At 47.1% G+C, this 25,266-nt stretch overlaps 1 protein-coding gene across 1 annotated transcript in view; it reads right to left on the bottom strand.

Moving 5' to 3' along the window:
- LOC139260322 (collagen alpha-1(IX) chain-like) overlaps positions 1-25,266 on the bottom strand; it is a 194,166-nt gene that overhangs the window by 156,221 nt on the left and 12,679 nt on the right. Inside the window, exon 5 of the mRNA XM_070876799.1 lies at positions 9,189-9,585. Within this exon, the coding sequence (XP_070732900.1) occupies positions 9,189-9,585 (397 nt within the window). The remainder of the gene's footprint in view (positions 1-9,188; positions 9,586-25,266) is intronic.

Genomic DNA, 25,266 nt, shown 5'->3' with positions numbered 1-25,266 from the left:
ATTAGAGAAGGGGGTGCTAGGGTCACAAGATGAGTCCAGCGCGACTCACAGCATATGCATGACAAAAGCACCACCATTCTCAAAATCATCACAGACATCACATTTCATGACAATCAACACATTTGCATTCCAATGATTTTCATTAGGCCATCATTATTTCTATCACAATTTTAGAAATCATCTATCATATATGATTGTTCGGATATGAGTGGGTGTGGCATCTATTGACTTTACATGACGCAATGGTGTAAGCTTTACTCACATGGCATCACTTCAAGGTCTGCAGTTGCGTTCGTGTGCTTCCCCACAAGTGCGAGCACTCGCTCCTCCATGTCAGTGATGTCGCTGGGGACTGGTGGCTCCCCACCTGTTCGCCTCTGCACGGACCTCATCGTCGATAGCTTCTTCTGTAAAAGGTGATACGACGTCATGGCATGAGATCATTGCGTGATATCATTGCTAGGTACTGTCACAGAACCTGATACAACACATAACCGACAGATGTAATCATGATTATTCTGAAAATTGTCTTTCTTTACCTAAAGACATAGCTCGTGACTGCAGGCTTTAAGTAAAACATTCCCGATAAAAGTGAAAGACCTCACATCTGATGATAGTCACTCATGACTGTTACAAATCAAATTATATAAATACATAAGTACATGTAAATCAATGTAATACTTACTCTTGCAGATTCCACAAGGTCGTTCCATCGTTTGCGGCATTGGTTTCCTTCACGCACCTTGTTGGTCGCTGACGAGACCACCTCTGCTATCTCGGTCAATATCTTCTGGTATGCCTTTGGGTTGGGCTTACGACGCCCTCCCTGTATCAAATCACCTCAGCGTGATTCGACTTCCTGCAGGAGGGAGGCATTTGCCTCGTCTGAGAACCTCCTGGGTCTTTTGCACCCTCCAATGTGCTCCTCTCCCACCTCACTGCTCTCTTCAGCGTCAATCTTCACAACGTGCTGCGATGCCTCCTCCTCTCTCTCCATAATAGGCCAAATTCGGGCAAATATGTGGCTGGTAACACCTACTTTTTGTTTGCCTACTTGCTTTAAAGCTCTAAAGTCTCCCGCCTTCCTCCCAAAGCAGCCACACCACATGCACACACGCCTTCAGTCCCTCTGAGCTCCCTCTCTCTCTGTCGCCTCTTCTGCACATGTCATGATGATGCTTGACCTCCTGAATCGCGGGAATCAAGCGTTGCCATGCCATTGCTTAGGATGGCCACACTTTACGGCAGAAGGTCAAAAAAATTTAACGCGACCGCCCATTTTATAACACTCGTGGTAACGTCCATTTTCAAAAGTGGAGACTGGGTGCTTTGAGAATGGGCGAGAAGCTGGCGATCTGAAAATCCTTTTTTAATGCTCACGCCGGAAATATTCCCCATTTTGGGGCGATAACCACAAAAGTGGAGGTTCTAACCCTAAATGTTTAACCCAGGGGTAGGCAGTTAGACATGCATCATTCCTCGTGTTTATTCCAGAGGTAACAACTCTACAGTTGCCCTTCTATACTTGTAGTAATCATGAGGGACGAATTCCTCTGGTCAGTATATGTCGTATTAACGTAACTGATTTTACAATGAGGGTGAAATTGGCCCTCGGCCCGATTGGGGGCGGTAACTTTCTGGGGCCGGGACTGTTACCGCTCGGCCCAGAAGTCCCATCCCCGACTTGGAATTGGGCCATAAGCCCCTCAAAGGAAGCAGAGCACTGTTTCCGGCTCTCCGCTACCTTTGAGGGCGCTCCTGGGATGGTAGCACGCTGCTGAGTCCAGCGCTACAATGCCCCTCCACTTCCATTAAAGGGGTGGGCCACAACCATTCTGCAAGGCCCTTTGCTGGCTGCCACTGGGCCACCAGGGATGCGTTAGACCGGGCCTGCAGCCTGGCAACCAAAACACATGCCGGGCTGCAAGATGGCGGCCCACCACAGTGTGGGATAGTTGAGTTGTCACGAACTGCCCTGGGATTTACTGTCACCACTGCGGTGTGGCTCTCCTTGCAGGCCTCCTTCACTCCTTGCCAATCAAGGAGGTAAGATCCCAGCCTGCACCAACCTATCACTAAACCCCGGAGAGGAAGTTTCTCACATGAAGACCTCAATTAAGTCTTTTTTTAGCCAGTCCCTCGAATCGAGGATGACTTGGTTCCACGCCAAAAATGGATGAGTTCAATGAGTTCACAGGTGTTTCAATGAAGGATTTAATATTCCAGGTCCCGAAATGCATATTGAAGGATGGAAGATGTCTGTGCGTGGATTTTTTTAACATGTTGCACATCAGCCAAAACAAGGGCTTAACAGAGCTTGGTCTTGGTCCACTGGAAAGGGTTAACCAAGGCGACTGGAGACCTGCTCTGCTGCACAGACCTAGTGCGCACACATATCACAGTATGGACTGGCCCGTGCTGCCCCTGGGCCCAAGCCACTTCTGGGCCCCGATCACATCGCTCTGCAATCTTTCGCCGCTCCTTCGCCGCGACATCGTCGCTCCTGCTGTACCTGCCCACGCTCCAATCACCAACCTGGGTTATGGTGATGTCCAAACCAGTCGCCCTTTTCACAGCTTTCACCCTCCTGCACCAGCTCGCGCTGTACCCTGTAGCGGTATGCCGCCACACTGCTCCAAGGCCGCCGCACGTCGCTCCTTTTATGGCCCCGACCTGCTGCTGATATTCTCACACAGGGCAGGGCTGCCCTAAGTGGAGGAAGAGCATCCGGGAGGGCGTTGAGCACCTCGAGTCTCATTGCCGAGAGCATGCATAAATCAAGCACAGACAGCGGAAGTAGCATGCGGCAAACCAGACTCCCCACCCACCCTTTCCTTCAACCACTGTCTGTCCCACCTGTGACAGAGACTGTAATTCCCATATTGGACTGTACAGTCACCTGAGAACTCACTTTTGGAGTAGAAGCAAGTTTTCCTCGAATTCGAGGGACTGCCTATGATGATGATGAATTGAGACTGTTCAAAATCATTTCACTTGACAACTTTGAAGTTCATCCGAGATTTCATCCCGAGTGTATGGGCTGGATTCAAATCCAAGTACCAGGGGCTCAAACAGATTTAACCCACTGCGCCAACCTATGTAAATTTTTTGTATACCATGCAGGAAGTGGATATTGCTAGATATCTGGATATCCCAGGCACTCAGATGGTGTGGTTGAAAAGTTAGAATTCTGAAAATGTTTGCCGACTCCTAATCTGAGGAAGGACATTCTTGCTATTGAGGGAGTGCAGCGAACGTTCACCAGGACCGGAACCAATGTCTTGGGGGAGTGTTTGCTAGTGCTGTTGGGGAGGAGGTAAACTAATATGGCAGGGAGATGGGAACCTATGCAGGGAGGCAGAGGGAAATAAAAGTGAGACAGAGGCAAAAGATAGAAAGGAGAATAGTAAAAGTGGAGGGCAGGGAATCCCAAGGCAAAAAACAAAAAGGGCCATATTACAACAAAATTCTAAAGGGGCAAGGTGTGTTAAAAAGACAAGCCTGAAGGCTCTGTGCCTCAATGCGAGGAGTGTGCGGAATAAGGTGGACGAATTAACTGCGCAGATAGCAGGTTAATGGATATAGAAACATAGAAACATAGAAAATAGGTGCAGGAGTAGGCCATTCGGCCCTTCTAGCCTGCACCGCCATTCAATGAGTTCATGGCTGAACATGCAACTTCAGTACCCCATTCCTGCTTTCTCACCATACCCCTTGATTCCCCTAGTAGTAAGGACTTCATCTAACTCCTTTTTGAATATATTTAGTGAATTGGCCTCAACAACTTTCTGTGGTAGAGAATTCCACAGGTTCACCACTCTCTGGGTGAAGAAATTCCTCCTCATCTCAGTCCTAAATGGCTTCCCCCTTATCCTTAGACTGTGTCCCCTGGTTCTGGACTTCCCCAACATTGGGAACATTCTTCCTGCATCTAACCTGTCTAACCCCGTCAGAATTTTAAACGTTTCTATGAGGTCCCCTCTCATTCTTCTGAACTCCAGTGAATACAAGCCCAGTTGATCCAGTCTTTCTTGATAGGTCAGTCCCGCCATCCCGGGAATCAGTCTGGTGAACCTTCGCTGCACTCCCTCAATAGCAAGAATGTCCTTCCTCAGGTTAGCAGACCAAAACTGTACACAATACTCCAGGTGTGGCCTCACCAAGGCCCTGTACAATTGTAGCAACACCTCCCTGCCCTTGTACTCAAATCCCCTCGCTATGAAGGCCAACATGCCATTTGCTTTCTTAACCGCCTGCTGTACCTGCATGCCAACCTTCAATGACTGATGTACCATGACACCCAGGTCTCTTTGCACCTGCCCTTTTCCTAATCTGTCACCATTCAGATAATAGTCTGTCTCTCTGTTTTTACCACCAAAGTGGATAACCTCACATTTATCCACATTATACTTCATCTGCCATGCATTTGCCCACTCACCTAACCTATCCAAGTCGCTCTGCAGCCTCATAGAATCCTCCTTGCAGCTCACACTGCCACCCAACTTAGTGTCATCCGCAAATTTGGAGATACTACATTTAATCCCCTCGTCTAAATCATTAATGTACAGTGTAAACAGCTGGGGCCCCAGCACAGAACCTTGCGGTACCCCACTAGTCACTGCCTGCCATTCTGAAAAGTCCCCATTTACTCCTACTCTTTGCTTCCTGACTGACAACCAGTTCTCAATCCATGTCAGCACACTACCCCCAATCCCATGTGCTTTAACTTTGCACATTAATCTCTTGTGTGGGACCTTGTCGAAAGCCTTCTGAAAGTCCAAATATACCACATCAACTGGTTCTCCCTTGTCCACTCTACTGGAAACATCCTCAAAAAATTCCGGAAGTTTTGTCAAGCATGATTTCCCTTTCACAAATCCATGCTGACTTGGACCTATCATATTACCTCTTTCCAAATGCACTGCGATGACATCCTTAATAATTGATTCCATCATTTTACCCACTACCGATGTCAGGCTGACCGGTCTGTAATTCCCTGTTTTCTCTCTCCCTCCTTTTTTAAACAGTGGGGTTACATTGGCTACCCTCCACTCCATAGGAACTGATCCAGAGTCAATGGAATGTTGGAAAATGACTGTCAATGCATCCACTATTTCCAAGGCCACCTCCTTAAGTACTCTGGGATGCAGTCCATCAGGCCCTGGGGATTTATCGGCCTTCAATCCCATCAATTTCCCCAACACAATTTCCCGACTAATAAGGATTTCCCTCAGTTCCTCCTCCTTACTAGACCCTCCGACCCCTTTTATATCCGGAAGGTTGTTTGTGTCCTCCTCAGTGAATACCGAACCAAAGTACTTGTTCAATTGGTCCGCCATTTCTCTGTTCCCCGTTATGATGTAGTTGGCATCACAGAGACATGGCTCCAGGGTGACCAAGGCTGAGAACTCAACATCCAGAGGTATTCAACATTTAGGAAGGATAGACAGAGAGGAAAAGGAGGCAGGGTGGCGTTGCTGATTAAAGAGGAAATTAATGCAATAGTAAGGAAGGACATTGGCTTGGATGATGTGGAATCGGTATGGGTGGAGCTGCAGAATACCAAAGGGCAGAAAACGCTAGTGGGAGTTGTGTACAGGCCACCAAACAGTAGTAGTGAGGTTGGGGACAGCATCAAACAAGAAATAAGGGATGTGTGCAATAAAGGTACAGCAGTTATCATGGGCGACTTTAATTTACATATAGATTGGACGAACCAAACTGGTAGCAATGCGGTAGAGGAGGATTTCCTGGAGTGTATTCGGGATAGTTTTCTTGACCACTATGTCGAGGAACCAACGAGAGAGCTGGCCATCCTAGACTGGGTGATGTGTAATGAGAAGGGACAAATTAGCAATCTTGTTGTGCGAGGCCCCTTGGGAAAGAGTGACCATAATATGGTAGGATTCTGTATTAAGATGGAGAGTGACACAGTTAATTCAGAAACTAGGGTCCTAAACTTAATGAAAACTAACTTCGACGGCATGAGGCGTGAATTGGCTAGAATACACTGGCACATGATACTTAAAGGGTTGACGGTGGATAGGCAATGGCAAACATTTATAGATCACGTGGATGAACTTCAACAATTGTACATCCCTGTCTGGAGTAAAAATAAAACAGGGAAGGTGGCTCAACAGTGGCTAACAAGGGAAATTAAGGATAGTGTTAGATCCAAGGAAGAGGCATATAAATTGGCCAGAAAAAGCAGCAAACCAGAGGACTGTGAGAAATTTAGAATTCAGCAGAGGAGGACAAAGGGTTTAATTAGGAGGGGGAAAATAGAGTATGAGAGGAAGCTTGCTGGGAACATAAAAACTGACTGCAAAAGCTTCTATAGATATGTGAAGAGAAAAAGATTAGTGAAGACAAACGTAGGTCTCTTGCAGTCGGATTCAGGTGAATTAATAATGGGGAACAAAGAAATGGCAGACCAATTGAACAAATACTTTGGTTCTGTCTTCACGAGGAAGACACAAATGACCTTCCAGATGTACTAGGGGACCGAGGGTCCAGTGAGAAGGAGGAACTGAAGGATATCCTTATTAGGCGGGAAATTGTGTTGGAGAAATTGATGGGATTGAAGGCTGACAAATCCCCGGGACCAGATTGTCTGCATCCCAGAGTACTTATGGAGGTGGCCCTAGAAATAGTGGATGCATTGGTAATCATTTTCCGACATCTATCGACTCTGGATCAGTTCTTATGGATTGGAGTGCAGCTAATGTAACACCACTTTTTAAAAAAGGAGGGAGAGAGAAAACGGGAAATTATAGATCGGTTAGCCTGACATCAGTAGTGGGGAAAATGTTGGAATCAATTATTAAAGATGAAATAGCAGCGCATTTGGAAAGCAGTGACAGGATCGGTCCAAGTCAGCATGGATTTGTGAAAGGGAAATCATGCTTGACAAATCTTCTGGAATTTTTTGAGGATGTAACTCGTAGAGTGGACAAGGGAGAACCAGTGGATATGGTGTATTTGGACTTTCAGAAGGCCTTTGACAAGGTCCCACATAAGAGATTGGTGTGCAAAATCAAAGCACATGGTATTGGGGATAATGTATTGGCATGGATAGAGAACTGGTTGGCAGACAGGAAGCAGAGAATCGAGATAAATGGGTCCTTTTTGGCTGAGTGCTAGGACCCCAGCTCTTTACAATATAATTAATGATTTGGATGCAGGAATTGAGTGTAATATCTCCAAGTTTGCAGATGACACTAAACTGGGTGGCGGTGTGAGCTGTGAGGAGGATGCTAAGAGGCTGCAGGGTGATTTGGACAGATTAGGTGAGTGGGCAAATGCATGGCAGATGCAGTATAATCTGGATAAATGTGAGGCGTGAGGTTATCCACTTTGGTGGCAAAAACACAAAGGCAGAATATTATCTGAATGGTGGCAGATTAGGAAAAGGGGAGGTGCAATGAGACCTGGGTGTCATGGTTCATAAGTCATTGAAAGTTGGCATGCAGGTACAGCAGGCGATGAAGAAGGCAAATGGCATGTTGGCCTTCATAGCTAGGGGATTTAAGTATAGGAGCAGGGAGGTCTTACTGCAGTTGTACAGGGCCTTGGTGAGGCCTCACCTGGAATATTATGTTCAGTTTTGGTCTCCTAATCTGAGGAAGGACGTTCTTGCTATTGACGGAGTGCAGCGAAGGTTCACCAGACTGATTCCAGGGATGACTGGACTGACATATGAGGACAGACTGGATTGACTGGGCCTGTATTCACTGGAGTTTAGAAGGATGAGAGGGGATCTCATAGAAACGTATAAGATTCCGACGGGACGGGACAGGTTAGATGCGGGAAGAATGTTCCCGATGTTGAGGAAGTCCAGAACCAGGGGTCACAGTCTAAGGATAAAAGGTAAGCCATCTAGGATCGAGATGAGGAGAATCTTTTTCACCCAGAGAATTGTGAATCTATGGAGTTCTCTATCACAGAAAGTTGTTGAGCCCAGTTCATTGGATATATTCAAAAGGGAGTTAAATGTGGCCCTTACATCTAAAGGGATCAGCGGGTATGGAGAGAAGGCAGGAGCAGGGTACTGCAGTTGTATGATCAGCCATGATCATATTGAATGGTGGTGTAGACTCAAAGGGCCAAATGTCCTGCTCCTTTAACTATTTTCTATGTTTCTATGTTTCCCCCCTTCCCCTCACATTCCAAGGACTCCCCCCCAGCCGCCTGATGCATCAGCAGATTAAACAGTGTTTATCGATTAAGTACTTAAGTGATAAATAAGCATGGTGCATGGCATTGAACTTGAATATTTAGAAGATAGCTGATACATCACAAGTATAGGTTGCTCCATCATGCTGAAAACAGGCGTCTGTTATATAATGGATGAGGAAAGTCTGAGATTTCAGACAATAGTTGCTGGAAAGTATTAACTGAAATCTGGGTATGAGAACACGCCATTATTTATCCAGGGTTCAGTGCCTACAATAATGGTATTGCACACAAGAAAGCAGCGTGTCCTGAGGATCCACATGTAAAACTGGTGGAAACACCATTCAATGAGGTATGATGTGTGTCCATGTTGCAATCAGATGGATGGCAATGCCTAGCTTGAGTTATACCGCTCAGCACTTCGCTTATTAGGAGCTCATAATAACAGCTGTCAACCTGCTGCGACCCTGAAACTGCACTTGAATGTTGTCTAATGATGAATTAGTGATCAGCCTTCTTGAAGGGAGGCAAACAGAGTCTCTGTTTCCATTGCCAGATGGCACATCTTGCAATGGAGACTCAGAACCAAATCTACCTCCATGACAGACTCGACTTAATCCTATTCCTAAGCCAGGCAGTTCCACATTGACTGGGCAGCCAACTGGTTCACTACTTAAACTTGAAGGCACGAACCTGTCACCGGGGGCTGGGATTCTTCCCACTTGGCTCTCGATAAGCCGACAAGCAAAATCCTGGCTGGACATAAACATGGGAAACTTCCCAGTGTAGACCGTGTAATTTTAGCTAATTAAACTCCAGAATTCAATCGGAAGTTCCTGAGCCTTGTCTTTGCCAACCTGTACCTAAACTCTCTAGATTTAGCTAAATGCGGTATGTTCCTGCGGAGAAAGTGTGCACTCAATATTGAGCAAAGTGAAATTATACCAGCAAGGATTCTGAGAAATAAGATTTTAGACTCAATCAAAACAAACAAAATAGAAAGATTATCTCACCACTACTGATACTTTGGAGTTTGAATCCAGTCGTCCTATCAGCGTATCACCATCTACATTCACGGTGCCCTTTGGCTTAATGGGTTGGGATGCTACTCGATGGCAGTCCACGAATAGGCTGACAGTATCCCTCTCCACACCCACCAGGATCTTATGCCAGTCAGTATCAAAGATCTGCGAAACCCCTTGGAAAATGGCTGATTGCAGGCTGCTATCCAGGCCGACTAAATAAAACTCCAAGGACTGGGTGTTGCCATTTAGTCTCAGGCCTACTTGCTCGTAGCCGTTTTCATCCACAATCTGCCACAAGTTCCACACTTTATTAACGGTGTTTTTTACCATCCTGAAGGTGGTGACAAAGGAATATTCCTCAGGCAGCCCTCGTGGGTAAATTATTCTAGAAGGAATCAAATAATCACGTTACATTACACAGAGTAAAATGATTTAGTCTTTACAAATTGCTACTCATTCACTTAGTATTTCAGACCAAAGCCTCTGCTCCTATTTTTCTCTCTCTCACATGGCAGCTGCCATTCCCATCTTATCTAGAGTCACTTTTGTTTCTTAACTTGTCCCATTACCATCTCTTTTGCCTTGCACCATCATCCCTTTTGTCTTTTAATCTCTCCTGCCTTCCACCCTATCACAGACCTTCCCATTTGTTCTTTCCCCTGCCCCTACACTTGCTTAAAAACTTGTTATTTCTCTAACTTTTTCCAGTTCTGACGAAGGGTCATCGACCTGAAACGTTAACTCTTGTTTCTCTCTCCACAGATCCTGCCTAAACTGCTGAGTATTTCCTGTATTTTCTGTTTTTATTTTAGTATGATCATTATTTTCCTTATTTATCTTTCTCTCCAGTTCTTTCATTTCTCATTATTCTTTTTCTCCTGCTGTCACTAGCTCATGCTGACATACATTCCCGTATCGTCTCAGTATATTATCAGAGCAGCCATTCTTCGTGTGAATGTTGGCAGACTGGTTATGCTCTTACCTAATGTCTGCAGACATGCACTTCCATCAGAGGTCTCTGGATAATGATCAATAACAAGAACCCCAGCCATTTTTCCCCTTGCTCACCCAGGACTTAGAGACCAATTGTCCACTTTATTAGTTGAATGCAGACCCTGAGGGCCAGAGAAAAGTGTTTTTGGAGTGGTGGGGAGCAGTAGGAGTGACAGCAACATGGCCCTCCCCTTACTGGGCAGTCAGGCTACATTCTGTGGCATTCTGGGACAAGTATAGTGACATGGGTGCTCTGTTCAAATGAGGTCACTTCCCACTTACCCTGCATACTCAATCTGGATGAGGAGCGGGGGCGGGGGGCGGGGGGAAAGGAGGCAGAGGGTTCATCGATCCCAAATTCATTGCTGGGATACCTGCCTGAGGATGTTTAGGCCATGTATCTCTGCATGTGACGGAATGAATAAACCTGCAGGCAAGTGATGGACTGTGGCAACATCCGAGCCTTTGAAAGACAGCAATATGATCATTGGCTGCATGGGGTGGGTACAAGGGAGGGTGATAATAGGGCAGCAGCACATGCTGCCTGTTAGACGATGGTGGCCAAGGACTCAGGGGCCATCAACTACACCCCGGATTTTTGGAAGCCCTTCCTGGCTCTTGGGAAATGTTTTGTGTCCTGACGAGCTGCTGCCTCTTTGCTTTGGGAATGTAATCATGCTGCTCCTTGCAAAAAAAGATCAGAAATTGCAATCTCTGTGCTGGGCCACGCGATCTGTGGTGGGGCAGGATGGGACTTCTGGCCACTCCTTTGCCCTCACCTTGACCCCCATCCTCATTCACCAGGACAGTCTTATTTAAATAATAGGGCGTAACCAGTACTACTGGGGCATCCAGCCAAGGGCCTGTTGAGATCCTGCAGTAGCACCTTCCTGCTTTGTTTGGAGGGGAAAGGTGCAGACCAGCATGGCACAAGTTCTAAAACTTAGACCTCGCTGATCTCATGCTAGTCTGCCTGTCTCCAAACATCAATTGATCTCTCTAAGGTCAATTGTTGAGTTGTGACATTGGTGCACCCACATGCTGACCTGTACGGCAAGTACACAGGAACCTGTTCCCACTCATTCTAGCAGCAATGAAAAGTTCTAATGGGAAGGATCTGGTGCTTCTCCCTCCTTCCTGACTTCAGTTTTGAGGAGGCAATGGTGCGACGCTGAGCTTGTTCAGAAATCCCACCAGTTCCAACTACTGTTGGGTCTGCAAATGATAATTCCTGAAACCAAGGGACTGATTTGGCCGATATCACCACTGGTGTAAAAGTTTAATCTATGCCCAGAGGAAGGGCCTATGCCTGTGGAATAACTTGACTGCAAGTTACCCATCAGTGTGGGATGCACACTTTAATTAGTGATCACCATTGGATAATTGTAACATATATCAGAAGTTAGATTTATATATACCACCTGTAAGATACACCTATTTTTCTTGGAACAAGGCAGAAGGAAGAGGCCATAAACAAACCGTTTTAAAGTAAAACAAACTATTTTAAATTAAAAACTGTTGGATTACCTGGGAGGGAAAAAGACATCAGCTTAAGGCAAGTGATGACTCATCACCCATTAAAAGCAATCTCTGTGATCAAGGATGAAACTTAGTTATGCATACAGACAAAGACATTGATACCTCAGAGACTACAAGTCTGCAAGAAAACCAGGATTACAAAGGACCCTACAAAATACACATTTTTGGATAACAGAGCATTCAGAATAAGGAGTTATCTTTTGCACTGTCGACTCCGTATGCAAATTAGTAGCCATTCAAACTCATCACCACAGCCAGTTAAACAAATCACTGCTTCGACCCAGACACATTAATCGGACCCCAGCCCAGCAGGAAACTTATTCATACTATGGATACAAATATATGAACACAGAAACAGCAAGCAGACACGGAAGGAAAGGAACACAAGCAGGCACGGAAAGAAAGGAACAGCACTGCAGAGAACGGCTGGTAGAAGAACCAACAGGTCAGGGAATCAACAACCATGAACCTACAATAGCTACAGCCAGGGCTGGTGATTGTATGTCTTAAGTCAATTCCTCTCAGAAGTCTAATCCTGTAGTTTTAGTCAGTTTTTGTAGTGTAATAAAACTGACACTGGGTTAAGCCTAAATTTTGTGCCACGTGTTGTCCTTTCCCACGATAAGTTCCAAGGTCTAAGAATTAAAGTAGAGTGAAAAACAAACACCCTACAAACCTAAGAGTATGGACCCAAACTCAAAGTGTTCCCTGCAACCATACTCCTAGAAATTGCATGGGAATTGTCTGGTGGGAAATCAGTGGAAGCCCCAGTGTTAATGATATGCATTCAACCCTTTGTAACCTGCATGACACCTAACCATCAGAGGGCCCACCTGTTGGAGTCCCAAGGGATCCCAGCATCCCTTGGGAGCACAATATATAAACAGCCCTCCCACGCGGTACCTACACTCTGGAGTCTTATTAAAGGAGCTAAGGTCACACTTGCTCATTGTACATAGTACTAAATTTCATCCTTTATTATGTGTGTACCAATTGGCGACGAGGTAACGAACAACCGCGCGAAAATGCAAAGAACAGTCGGTATCCTGGAGAAGTTCTCAGAAGGGGACGATTGGGAGGCTTTCATGGAGAGACTCGACCAATACTTCGTGGCCAATGAGCTGGAAGGGGACAAGAATGCTACCAAATGAAGGGCGATCCTCCTAACTCTCTGTGGGGCAACAACCTATGGCCTCATGAAGAATCTCCTGGCCCCAGCTAAACCAACAGAGAAATCCTATGAAGAATTGAGTACGCTGGTATGGGAGCATCTAAACCCGAAGGAAAGCTTTTGATGGCAAGATATCGGTTCTACACGTGTCAACGATCAGAGGGCCAGGAAGTGGCAAGCTATATCGCCGAACTAAGGCGCCTCGCAGAACATTGTGAGTTTGAGGGATTCCTAGAACAAATTCTCGGAGACTTTTTTGTACTGGGCAGAGGACATGAGACAATCCTTCGCAAACTGTTGACTGTAGAAACTCCGAATCTAAGTAAAGCCATAACGATAGTCCAGGCATTTACGTCCACCAGCGACAACACCAAACAGATTTCACAGAGTAAAGAAGTTTCGGCCAGTACTGTGCATAAAGTAATGTCGGTCTCAAACAGAAGTGTACATGGCAGAACGTACATGCCGGCTGCTACAGCCCGACCTCAGTTGATCCAAAATCCGCCATCAATCGCTAATGCGAAGCAGTTAACACCCTGCTGGCGCTGTGGAAGTGATCATCGGATCATCGGCCCCATCAATGCCGCTTTAAGCACTGTGCACGCAATGGTTGCAGAACAATGGGACACCTCCAATGAATGTGCAGGCGAGCTGCAAACCCTGCAAACCACCACATTGCAGAGGAAGATCGATCCACTGTGGTTCAGGCTAAATTGGAGACTCGTACTGAGGAGACAGAAGTGTATGGGGTACACACATTCACTCTGAAATGTCCACCAATGATGTTGAAAGTTGAGCTGAACGGTATTCCAGTATCCATGGAATTGGACACGGGGGCAAGTCAGTCCATAATGAGTAAAAAGGCCTTTGACAGGCTATGGAGCAGAAAGGCACACAAGCCCAAGCTCAGCCCTATTCACACCAAACTAAGGGCTTACACCAAGGAACTAATCCCTGTAATTGGCAGTGCAGAAGTCAAAGTCTCCTATGACGGAGCAGTACACGAATTCCCACTGTTGATTGTGCCAGGGGATGACCCCATGTTGTTTGGCAGAAGCTGGCTGAGAAAAATCCGCTGGAACTGGGATGAGATCTGAACGCTTTCGTCCATCGACGACGCCTCATGTACCAGGTTCTGAGCAAGTTCCCATCGTTGTTCAAGCCAGGCATTGGAAGCTTCTCGGGGGTGAAAGTGCAGATCCATTTGGTTCCCGGCATATGACCCATCCACCACAAGGCACAGGCAGTACCGTACATGATGCATGGAGAAATAGAAATTGAGCTGGACAGGCTGCAACGTGAAGGCATCATCGTGCTGGTGGAATTCAATGACTGAGCCAGTCCGATTGTCTGGGTACTTAAGGAGGACAGCACAGTTAGAATTTGTGGGGACTACAAAGTAACGATTAGCCGTTTTTCGCTTCAGGACCAGTACCCGCTACCCAAGGCAGACAACCTATTTGCGAACCTGGCTGGAGGGAAGATGTTCACCAAGCTGGACCTGACCTCAGCCTACATGCCGCAGGAGCTGGAGGAGTCTTCAAAAGGCCTCACCTGCATCAACACGCACAAAGGTCTGTTAATCTACAACCGGAGCCCATTCGGGATTTGGTCGGCCGTGGCGATCTTCCAGCGGAACATGGAGAGTCTGCTAAAGTCGGTTACTCGCACAGTGGTTTTCCAGGACGACATACTTGTTACAGGTCGGGACACCATTGAGCACTTGAAGAATCTGGAAGAGGTTCTTAGTCGGTTGGATCACGTGGGGCTCAGGTTGAAATGCTCTAAGTGTGTTTTCCCGGCACAGGACGTCGAGTTCTTGGGAAGAAGAATCGCAGCAGACGGCATCAGACCCATAGACGGAGGCCACGCCGAGACCACAGAACGAGACGGAGCTGCGGTCATTCCTGGGACTCCTTAACTATTTCTGTAATTTCCTATCTGGGTTAAGCATCCTGCTAGAACCCCGACATCGCTACTGCGCAAGGGAAACGACTGGGTAGGGGGGAATTCATAAGAGGCTGCCTCAGAAATCTGTTGTGTTCAAACAAACTGCTTGTCCTGTATAACCCTTTTAAATGATTAGTGCTAGCTTGCGATGCGTCATCATACGGGGTCGGGTGTGTGTTACAATAGGCTAATGAATCGGGGATTTTGCAACCGGTCGCTTATGCGTCCAAGAGTTTGTCCAAGGCCAAAAGGGCCTACAGCATGATTGAAAAAGAGGCTCTGGAGTGCATCTACAGAGTGGAAAAAATGCACCGGTACTTATTTGGCCTCAAGTTTGAGCTTGAAACTGACCATAAGCCTCTCATATCGCTGTTCTCGAAGAGCAAGGGATTAATACCAATGCCTCTGCCCACATCCAAAGATGGGCGCTCACGCTGTCGGCATACAACTATGTAATCCGCCACAGACCGGGCACAGAGAACTGCGCAGATGCTCTCAGTCGGCTGCCATTGCCCACCACCGGGTTGGAAATGGCACAGCCAGCGGACTTGCTCATGGTCATGGAGGCATTCGAGAACGAGAAGTCCCCCGTTACGGCGCGCCAGATCAGGACCTGGACCAACCAGGATCCTTTACTGTCCTTGGTAAAAAACTGTGTCCTCCATGGGAGCTGTTCCGGTGTCCCAGTGGAGATGCAGGAGGCGATTAAGCCATGCCACAAACGCAAAGACGAGTTGTCCCTGCAGGCGGACTGTCTATTGTGGGGCAATCGCGTGGTCTTGCCCACGAAAGGCAGAGATACATTCATATGTGAACTGCACAGCACCCATCCAGGCATCGTAATGATGAAAGCCATAGCCAGATCCCATGTGTGGTGGCCCTGCATCGACTCAGATTTAGAGTCATGCGTGTGCCAGTGCAACACTTGCTCTCAGCTGAGCAATGCATCCCGAGAGGCACCGCTAAGTTTGTGGTCGTGGCCCTCCAAACTGTGGACGAGGATCCACGAAGACTATGCGGGCCCATTTCTAGGCAAAATGGTTTTGGTTGTCATGGACGCTTCCTCAAAATGGATTGAATGTGCAATAATGTCTGTAAGCACGTCGACGGCCACTATTGAAAGCTTACAAGCCATGTTTGCCATGCACGGCTTGCCTGATGTCCTAGTCAGCGCTAATGGACCGTGCTTCACCAGTGCTGAATTCAAGGAATTCATGACCCGCAACGGGATCAAACACATCACATCTGCCCTGTTCAAGCCCGCATCCAACGGCCAAGTAGAACAGGCAGTTCAGACCATCAAGCAAAGCTTGAAATGTGTGTCGGAAGGCTCCCTGCAGACCCGGTTGTCCTGAGTACTGCTCAGCTACTGCACCAGACCCCACTCACTCACCGGGGTTCCCCCAGCTGAGCTGCTCATGAAAAGGGCGCTCAAAACAAGGATCTCTCTTGTCCACCCTGATCTCCATGATCACGTGGAGGGCAAGCAGCATCAACAAAGTGTGTACCATGACCGCACAAATTTGTCACGCGATATTGAGATCAATGATCCTGTGTTTGTGCTCAATTACGGACATGGTCCCAAATGGCTCGCTGGCACGGTCACAGCCAAAGCGGGGAGTAGGGTGCTTCAGGTCAAATTTTCCAATGGGCAAACGCACAGAAAACATTTGGATCAAATCAAATTGCGGTTCACTAATAGCTACAAACAACCCGAAGAGGACACCACCAATTTTGATCCTCCAACACACACACAAGTGGCAACTGACATCATGGTTGACCATGAAGCTGAACTCATCATCCCCAGCAGCCTGGCAAGACCGGCTGCCCAACAGCCCAGTGAAGAACTGACCAACCCACCCACACCCGCATTTGTAGCGAGACGATCGACAAGGGAGCGTAAAGCCCCAGACCATCTCACTCTGTAAATAAATGTACTGTTGACTTCACGGGGGAGTGATGTTATGTATTTAACCCTTTGTAATCTGCATGACACTTGACCACCAGAGGGCCCACCTGTTGGAGTCCCAAGGATCCCAGCATCCCTTGGGAGCACGGTATATAAGCAGGCTACCCATGAGGTACCTGCACTCTGGAGTCTTATTAAAGGAGCTAAGGTCACACTTGCTCATTGTACACAGTACTCAGTTTCATCCTTTATTATGAGGGTACCAGTTAACAGCTAAAAGCAGTCGTTTACCCGATTTCTCCTGGAAGAACCCTGTGGAATTTCAGGGCCATATGTCATCATTAGGCCACCAAAGATAATGGACTGCACCTACTATGAGACCACTATTAGATACTTGGCCTGGAATTTTACCAGCCCTGCAGAACACTAACAGCACAACTGTCAAAATCAATGTGGCCATGACCCCGTTAAGAAAACTGGCTGATGACGCGTCATCAAATGACGTCATCAGACTCGCTTCCTTCAATTGGCTGGGAACCTCGCAGGGTGGGCTTAACAAGCCCCATCAACAGAAGATTGTTCATACTGTGCGGGCTTTGCCACCCACCATTGACCCGGCCGCCCAGGACTCCCTATGTTTGGCAAGATCGCTTCCATAGGGCTAGAATTGAGTAGCGGCCCGTTTGGGGTGATAGCTTTTGAGGGAGCGCAAAAGTGTCGACGGGCCCTACCCAATTGTCGCAGACGCAAACTTCTGGTTTAGCGCTCCATGAGGGAAGTGGAGTGCTGAGGCAAGCACTACCACTTCCCTTGGAGCACTAACCCAGGCGAGTGGGATGGTAGAGGCAGAGCGCTGCACAATGTCCCATGCTGCGCTGCCGGGATCGGAGGCTCCTTCCCTCCCTTAAAGGGAAGGGCTATTGCTGCAGGATCTGCAATAAATCTAAACCCTGCTCACCAACGGCACCCGCAATCCGCGACAATTATCCCCAAGCACTCTAACAGAGTGCGGGGCTGATCTATCTATCGGCAGAAGAAAATATTTTAAAAAATGACCTGAGGGCTCAATAAAATGTTTTCCCTTATCTCACCGGAAATCTCTTTAAATATCATTCGCCCCAAGCGGCCGACCTACCTTACAATGCCACCTGCAGCTGCTAGTGTCGATGCACAGCGATGCTGCTTGAGGCGGAACCGAAGTTTGCATCCGGGGCAGTACCCGGGCGCTGCGCACCGGATGACATCACGATCTCCGGTGCGCAGGAGATTGTGGCTTTAGGGTTTACCGCCGCCACTAACCTGCAAGGCAAGTTCGCAGGCGTCGGTACCCTCGCGGGCTCGGTCACAGAGCCAGTAACGCCTCCCTATCACCTCCCGGAGGCGCTAACAGGAGGCGCAAGGGAGGCCAATTTCTCCCCCATATTCACAAATAGCCCACTCGAGACCATACAATGGTATTCTCCTCCCATGGAATCAATAGCAGATAGAAGCAAATTTACCTCTAGACATCCAAGAACACAAAGCTGTACCCAGTAAGGTACCAACAGCAACTGGACTCATAGTAGATGTTCAGCAGCAGCCAGTCGCATTCACTGGGCCACTATAGATTGTGGACCTACATTAACCATATGATTCACCAGCAATTAGGTGCACATGCACCATGAGCACAGGTCAAAATATCACAAGTATTTCAATGGCTACTCAGCACTGGACTAATGTGTAACTATAAATATCACATTTCGTCATCGATACAGTTTCTCTCACATGACAGAAATGTACAAGTGCTTAAATTTCCACACATTTTAATAACAACCTTTGGACAGTCACATATGTTTTTGCAATCCCTTTGTCTTTTACATTTAAGACTAAGTGCATGTTTACAAAGAATAAATTACGTTCTTGCTGGATTACATCACCAAAGTTGACGTAACATTTCAGCACATAGATATTAGCATTTTTACTTATTTTTTAAAATTCTATAAGCTCTGAATTTCTGAAGTGGCAGCCACACTATTACAATTATTGGACCAGAATTTACTGTAAAGATAAAGATGAGGCTGCCAGTGCAGATGCACAATTAAACGTGATAAAATGAAGGTTGCTGTCTCAGATGCGCTTCTCCGCCACAGGCTGCGTAAAGACAAAGTCTCGCTGTCTAGCTCTCCATTCAAACGTATTGAACGATGTGAAGTTCCTGTACTTACATCATAGATACAGACTAAATTCACCACAGAAAGTTAAGGCTTGTCAATTTCAGGCTAAGTACCCTTTTTAATTGTGTGATAGGTCTTAAATACTGCCAAAAAACCTCTCTGCACTGAACATTTATTTTTATAAGTGTGGAATCTCATTCCTTCACATCTTAATTATTGTTGAGGTTTTTTTTAAATTAAATTCAATTTTTTTAAACGTTTACTTTCTGTCTCTTTTTCTCTCTCTCTTAATTCAATCTTTGTTTTGTTTTCTACACCTGATTTGACATTGAATTCTATTTTAACTTACACTTCCTGGTTCAGACTCTGTGCTGCTCTTTAACAATCTGATTGGTCAAGGAGGCACACAGTTGCTTGACCTGTTCTCACAGGTCCCAGATGCCCTGTAGAGGGTGCCGTGCCATTTGGCTCTCTAACTGCCAAAGCAAAAGGTCATAGGGCTAGAACCTCCACTTGTTTTGCATGCTTAACTCCCACTTAACGCCTATTTTACCACTGAAATTACGTATAACGCCCACATATCGCCCATTTTGGCACAAAATGGAAATTGACGGGCTTTTTTAGAAAACTTATCACCGAGCGTTACTTTTCCCATGTGCTTAACGCTGGGAGAAAATATGACCGCCCGCCCACTTTTTTAAGCGGAATCATCAGAATGGGCGAAATCAGCATTACTTTCCGCACTGAATTAACGCCGAGATTCAATAATACTGCCCGCCCACTTTTTTTTGTCGTAAAGAGCACATTTGGCGAAACTAACGCCCAGGAGATACCCCACAGTCACTTTCACCATCTCGCACACGTATCGCCTATAATATCACTCGCCCAAAAAAACGCCCATAAAAAGTGGCACTCTTCTGAACGAATGCCAGAGGTGTGGCTGCCATTTTTTAAATCGCAGGTCGCTTCATACAAAAGGCTGCTTCAACTTCAGGGGAGTTTGCATTGACTCTCGAGTTCTTCTCAGGTGAAGTGAACATCTCAACAGACACATTTTCAGACTCTGGACTATTGGGGGTTTACTCTAGGTGGCTTTTAGTGAGGAAATCATTGCTTTGGATCAATCACTATTATACTTTCAATGCAATAGGGCCAGCCATTTCTCAGCCTGCATCGATTAATACACAGATGCTGCAGAGTGCAGATGGCTCAATGTGTACTGTACATCATTATGTCCCCAATTTAAGATGTGCAAGAATGAGGAGGAGGGCCAGACCATACACACCATGCACATACAAAGAAAAGAGGTCTTACCTCAACGTCTCCGACCACACCTGCCTTCGGAAACTGCAATTCCACAAGGTGGTGATCAATGAAATATGTGAGCTCATCAGGCCACATATGCAGCCTGCCATCAGGACATCATTGTATGTCGAAGTCAAGGTCACTGTGGCACTGTCTTTCGACGTGTCCGGTTCCTTTTGGGCCTCCGCGGTTAAGATTTGCCCTCTGTCTCACCATGCAATCCGTCACTGCATTAGACAGGTCACAGAGGCCCTGTACGCGAAAAGGGTGGATTTTATCAGCTTCCTCGTGACAACGGAGGCTCAGACTGACAGGGCTGGAGCATTCTACCACATTACTCAGTTCCCCAGGGTGCAGGGAGCTATACAGTGCACTCACATCGCCATGCGGCCGCCTTCTCAGGATCCAATGCGTTTTCATAATACAAAAGGATTTCACTCCCTGAAGGTCCAAATAGTTGTCGACCACAACCAGATAATAATGGCAGTGAATGCCAAATATCCGGGCACCTTTAATGAGCCTCACCTCCTGCGTGAGAGCGCTGTCTCTGACATGTTTAAGAGTCAGCCACAAGGACAATGCTGGATGCTTGGTGATAACTGATATGGCCAAGCCACCTAGCTGATGACCCCGCTAAGTGACACCCACACCAAGGCCGAGAAGCGATACAAACAGAGCCACAGAGACACACGCAATGTGGTCCATAGGCAATTAGGCTTATAGAACTTTGCCTGGTCTCCAGTTGTTTTGGACCCCCTTGCCACTGGACCAAGACCTTGTTCAGCTAAGCCCGTGTGGTTGCCGATGTGCAGGGGCCACCCCACATTAAAAGAACTCACGCACAGGCATCTTCCACTTCATCAGTATGAAGTTCGGGACCTGGAACGTCAGGACCCTCATGGACAATCCCAACAACAAAAGATCGGAAAGCCGCACCACCATAGTTGCCCGGGAACTCAGACGTTTTGACATTGACATCGCCACCCTAAGCGAGACCCGGCGGGCAGGGGAAGGCCAGTTGAAGGAACATGGTGGAGGTTACACCTTCTTCTGGAAAGGGAAACCAGAGGCAGAACGCCGCCTTCATGGAGTTAGCTTTGCCGTCAAGAATGAGCTGGTCGACCATCTCAAAGACTCCCCCTGTGGGGTTAACGAACGCCTCATGACTCTTCGTATTACCCTATCTCGGAACCAATGTGCCACAGGCTTCAGTGCATACGCCCCTACACTCGATGCAACGGATGAGGCTAAAGAGGGATTTTATTCCAACCTCAAGACATCCTTGTCCCACGTCCCCACAGGTGACAAATTGATCCTCCTGGGTGATTTTAATGCCAGGGTTGGCAAAGACACAGCCCTCTGGGGAGACATGATTGGCAGAGAGGGGATAGGGAAAACCAATTCCAGCGGTACCCTACTCCTGACAAAATGTCTAGAACGTGAACTCCTAATCACCAACACCCTGTTCCACCAGAGGGACAAATACAAGGCATCATGGCAACACCCTCGGTCCAAACACTGGCACCTGCTTGACTACGTCATCATCCAAGCCAGGGATCGCAAGAATGTGCGCATCACCCGCGCCATGACAGGAGCTGACAACTGCTGGACGGACCACTGACTAATCCGATCCATCATCAACATTAACATTGCTCAAAAGCAGAGGGGACAGCAGAAGCAGTTCCGCAAAAAAGTTAATGCCGTGGCACTTAGAGACCCAGCTGAGAGAGCACTATACAGCCAGCGCCTCACAGCCAATCTGGCGTGCCTTGATGACCCTTGATGCAGAAGCAGCATTTTGGTCCTTGCTCTCATCTGTCGTTTGCAGTGGTGTTGCGGAACCTAGGGCTGGAGTGCCGCGCTCGTTGACCACTTGGAGATTTGTGGCAGCAGTGTTCCTGGCTATTGCATCCAGGGTCTCTGCCATCCGTGGAATGTACTCGGTCATGGTGGCCAGCTGTCGGCATATTCCCTCCAATGCTTCGATGAGTTGGTCACCAATGTCTATAGTCCTGCTGGACAACTGTACCACCTCTCCGCTCTCATGTGGTGCTCGTGGAACAGACCTGCCGTGTCCATGTGACCTTTGTGGGGTCGGCGCCATCCTGGGGACAAATGGGTTGCCCTGTGGTGAGGTGCTTGGGGCCGGTACCTCCAGAGTGGAGGCGGGAATGACCGGAGGACCACTAGATGGCGTTCGGGTGGAATGGCTTCTGGAGCGGTGCACTGCAGATTCCTCGAAGTCAGCGGTCTCATCAGTGGAGAACAGACCCAGCGGATTGACGGGCGAGAATCCGAGCCCCCCAGCACCAGTTCGGAGAGTCGGGCCCTGCGCCCCCACCTTCTGGCCTCTGTGGTCTTGGCTTGGGAAGCACTGCTAGCTTAGCTGCAAAACATAAATGAGATTATTAGAGGAGAAGGGAGTGCTAGGGTCACAAGGTGAGTCCATCGCTACACACAGCATATGCACGACAAAAACACCACTGCTCTCAAAATCATCACAGACATCACATTTCATGACCATCAACACATTTGCATTGCAATGATTTTCATTAGGCCAGCATTATTTATAGGACATTTTTAGAAATCATCTATCATATATGATTGTTCGGATATGAGTGGGTGTAGCATCTATTGACTTTATATCACACAATGGTGTAAGCTTTACTCACGTGGCATTACTTCAGGGTCTGCAGATGCGTCCATGGCTGTCCAGTGTGCTTCCCCCACGAGTGCGAGCACCCGCTCCTCCATCTCAGTAATGTCGTTGGGGACTGGTGGCCCCCCATCCGTTGGCCTCTGCACAGACCTCATCGTCGATAGCTTCTTTTGTAAAAGGTGACAGGACAACATGGCATGAGATCATTGCGTGATATCATTGCTAGGTACTGTCACAGAGATAGATACAACACATAACCGACAGATGTAATCATGATTATGATGAAAATTACTTAAATATGTGCACCATGCTTTGAGTAAAACAATGTAATACTTATTCTTGCGGATCCCAAAAGGTCGTTCCAACGTTTGCAGCATTGGTTGCCCTCACAAACCTCGTTGGTCGCCGACGAGACCACCTCTGCTATCTCGGTCCATATCCTCTGGTAGGCCTTTGGGGTGGACTTCCCACGCGTTCTCTGTGTCAAATCACCCCAGCGTGACTCGACCTCCTGCAGGAGGGAAGCATTTGCCTCGTTCGAGAACCTCCTGGCTCTTTTGCGCCCTACAATGTGCTCCTCTCCCACCTCACTGCTCTCTCCAGCGTCATTCTCCACAACATGATGTGATGCCTCCTCCTCTCCTTCCATTATAGGCCAAACTTGGTCAAATATATGGCTGGTAACAGCTAATTTTTGTTTCCCTACTTGATGTGAAGCTCAAGCAGCCATACCACACCCAGACATGCCTTCAGTCCCTCTGAGCTCTCTCTCTCTCTATCTCCTCTTCCGCGCATGTCATGATGACCCTTGGCCTCCTGAATCGTGGGAATCGAGCGTTGCCATGCCGTTGCTAAGGACAGCGACACTGCATCGCAGAAGGTAAAAAAAAATTTAACGCTGCCGCCCATTTCATAGCACTCGCGGTAACGCCCATTTTCAAAACTGGAGACTAGGTGTTTTGAGAATGGGCAAGAAGCCAGCGATCTGAAAACTTTTTTACCGCCCACGCCGGAAATAACGGCCATTTTTGAGCGATAAGCACAAAAGTGAAAAATCTAGCCCATAGAAATGAAATGGGCGAGGGGAAGTGTAATGAACAGCAGGCGCCATTCGTTCGCCAGCTACAGTACATTCTGGCCCATCGTCTTTAGACACACATTAGTGGGATAGCAGAAATAGAGTCAAGGCAGATTTTAGCTCTGTGCTCCATGCAATTCTATATCCAGTACAGTACAAATTATCATTAGAAAGGGAGGCCAAGGTTTTAATTAAAGACCATCAGCCCATACTTAACTTTCAGAGGAGTGCAAGCTTTTCTGAGCTTTTAATAAATTTGGAAAGATTGATGTGCATAGATGGTCACCCAAAAGTGTACACATTCTCATTTTATTCAGCACTTCTGCAACATTTGAAATATCATTTTAAATCACAATTCTCTCTATTTTCATTTCCACTTATCTTGCCTTCTTACTGAAACTCAAGATTCCCCTTTTTCTAACTCTTTCTCCTTCACAACATGAAAGCAAAATACTGCGGATGCTGGAATCTGAAATAAAAACAGAAAATGCTGGAAATCTCACCGGGTCAGGCAGCATCTGTGGAGTGAAAAACAGAGTTAACGTTTTGGGTCGATGACCCTTCATCACAACTGCCGAATGTTCGATAAGAACACATTCTTAAGAAGTACTGAAAGGGGGAGGGGTGAGGAAAGACTAAAAGGGAAGGTCTGTGATAGGGTGGAAGGCAGGAGAAATTAGAGAGACAAAAGGGATGATGGGCCGAATTGAAATTGTAATGGCAGGAGTAGAAAAAGGTTAGTCTAGATAGGGTGTGAATTGCAGAGTAATGACCAGCTGCCATTGGAGATAAAGAGAAAAAAAACATAAGCTCGGGGTGAGGGAGGGGGGGTGCAGAGCCAAAGATAGGCAGAGGTTATGCTTTGAAATTGTTGAACTCGATGTTGAGTCCAGAAGACAGTAAAGTGCCTAAATGAAAGATAAGGTGCTGTTCCTTATGTGTTATGCTTGCATTGAGTTTCATTGGAACAGTGCAAGAGTCCGAAGACAGAGATATCAGAGTGGGAGTGGAGTGGAGAATTAAAGTGACAGGCGACCGGAAGCTCAGGGTCACACTTACGGACTGAATGGAGGTGTTCCGCAAAGCGGTCACCCAATCTGCATTCCCTGAGCTTATGTTTTGTTTCTCTCCACAGATGCTGCCTGACCCGCTGAATTTTCCAGCATTTTCTGTTTTTATTTATTTCTCTTTCATTTGGATGACCCAAGAATGCAGAGCCAGAGCCACTAAGATATCGGCCAGTAGACATTCCATCATACACTAACTGCTGTAACTACCCATCTAAAAAAAAGCGATGTGTTATGCTCAG

Source organism: Pristiophorus japonicus, chromosome 1 (genome assembly GCF_044704955.1).
Source record: "Pristiophorus japonicus isolate sPriJap1 chromosome 1, sPriJap1.hap1, whole genome shotgun sequence".
Classification (NCBI taxonomy): domain Eukaryota; kingdom Metazoa; phylum Chordata; class Chondrichthyes; family Pristiophoridae; genus Pristiophorus; species Pristiophorus japonicus.
This window is presented reverse-complemented; position numbering and strand designations above follow the sequence as displayed.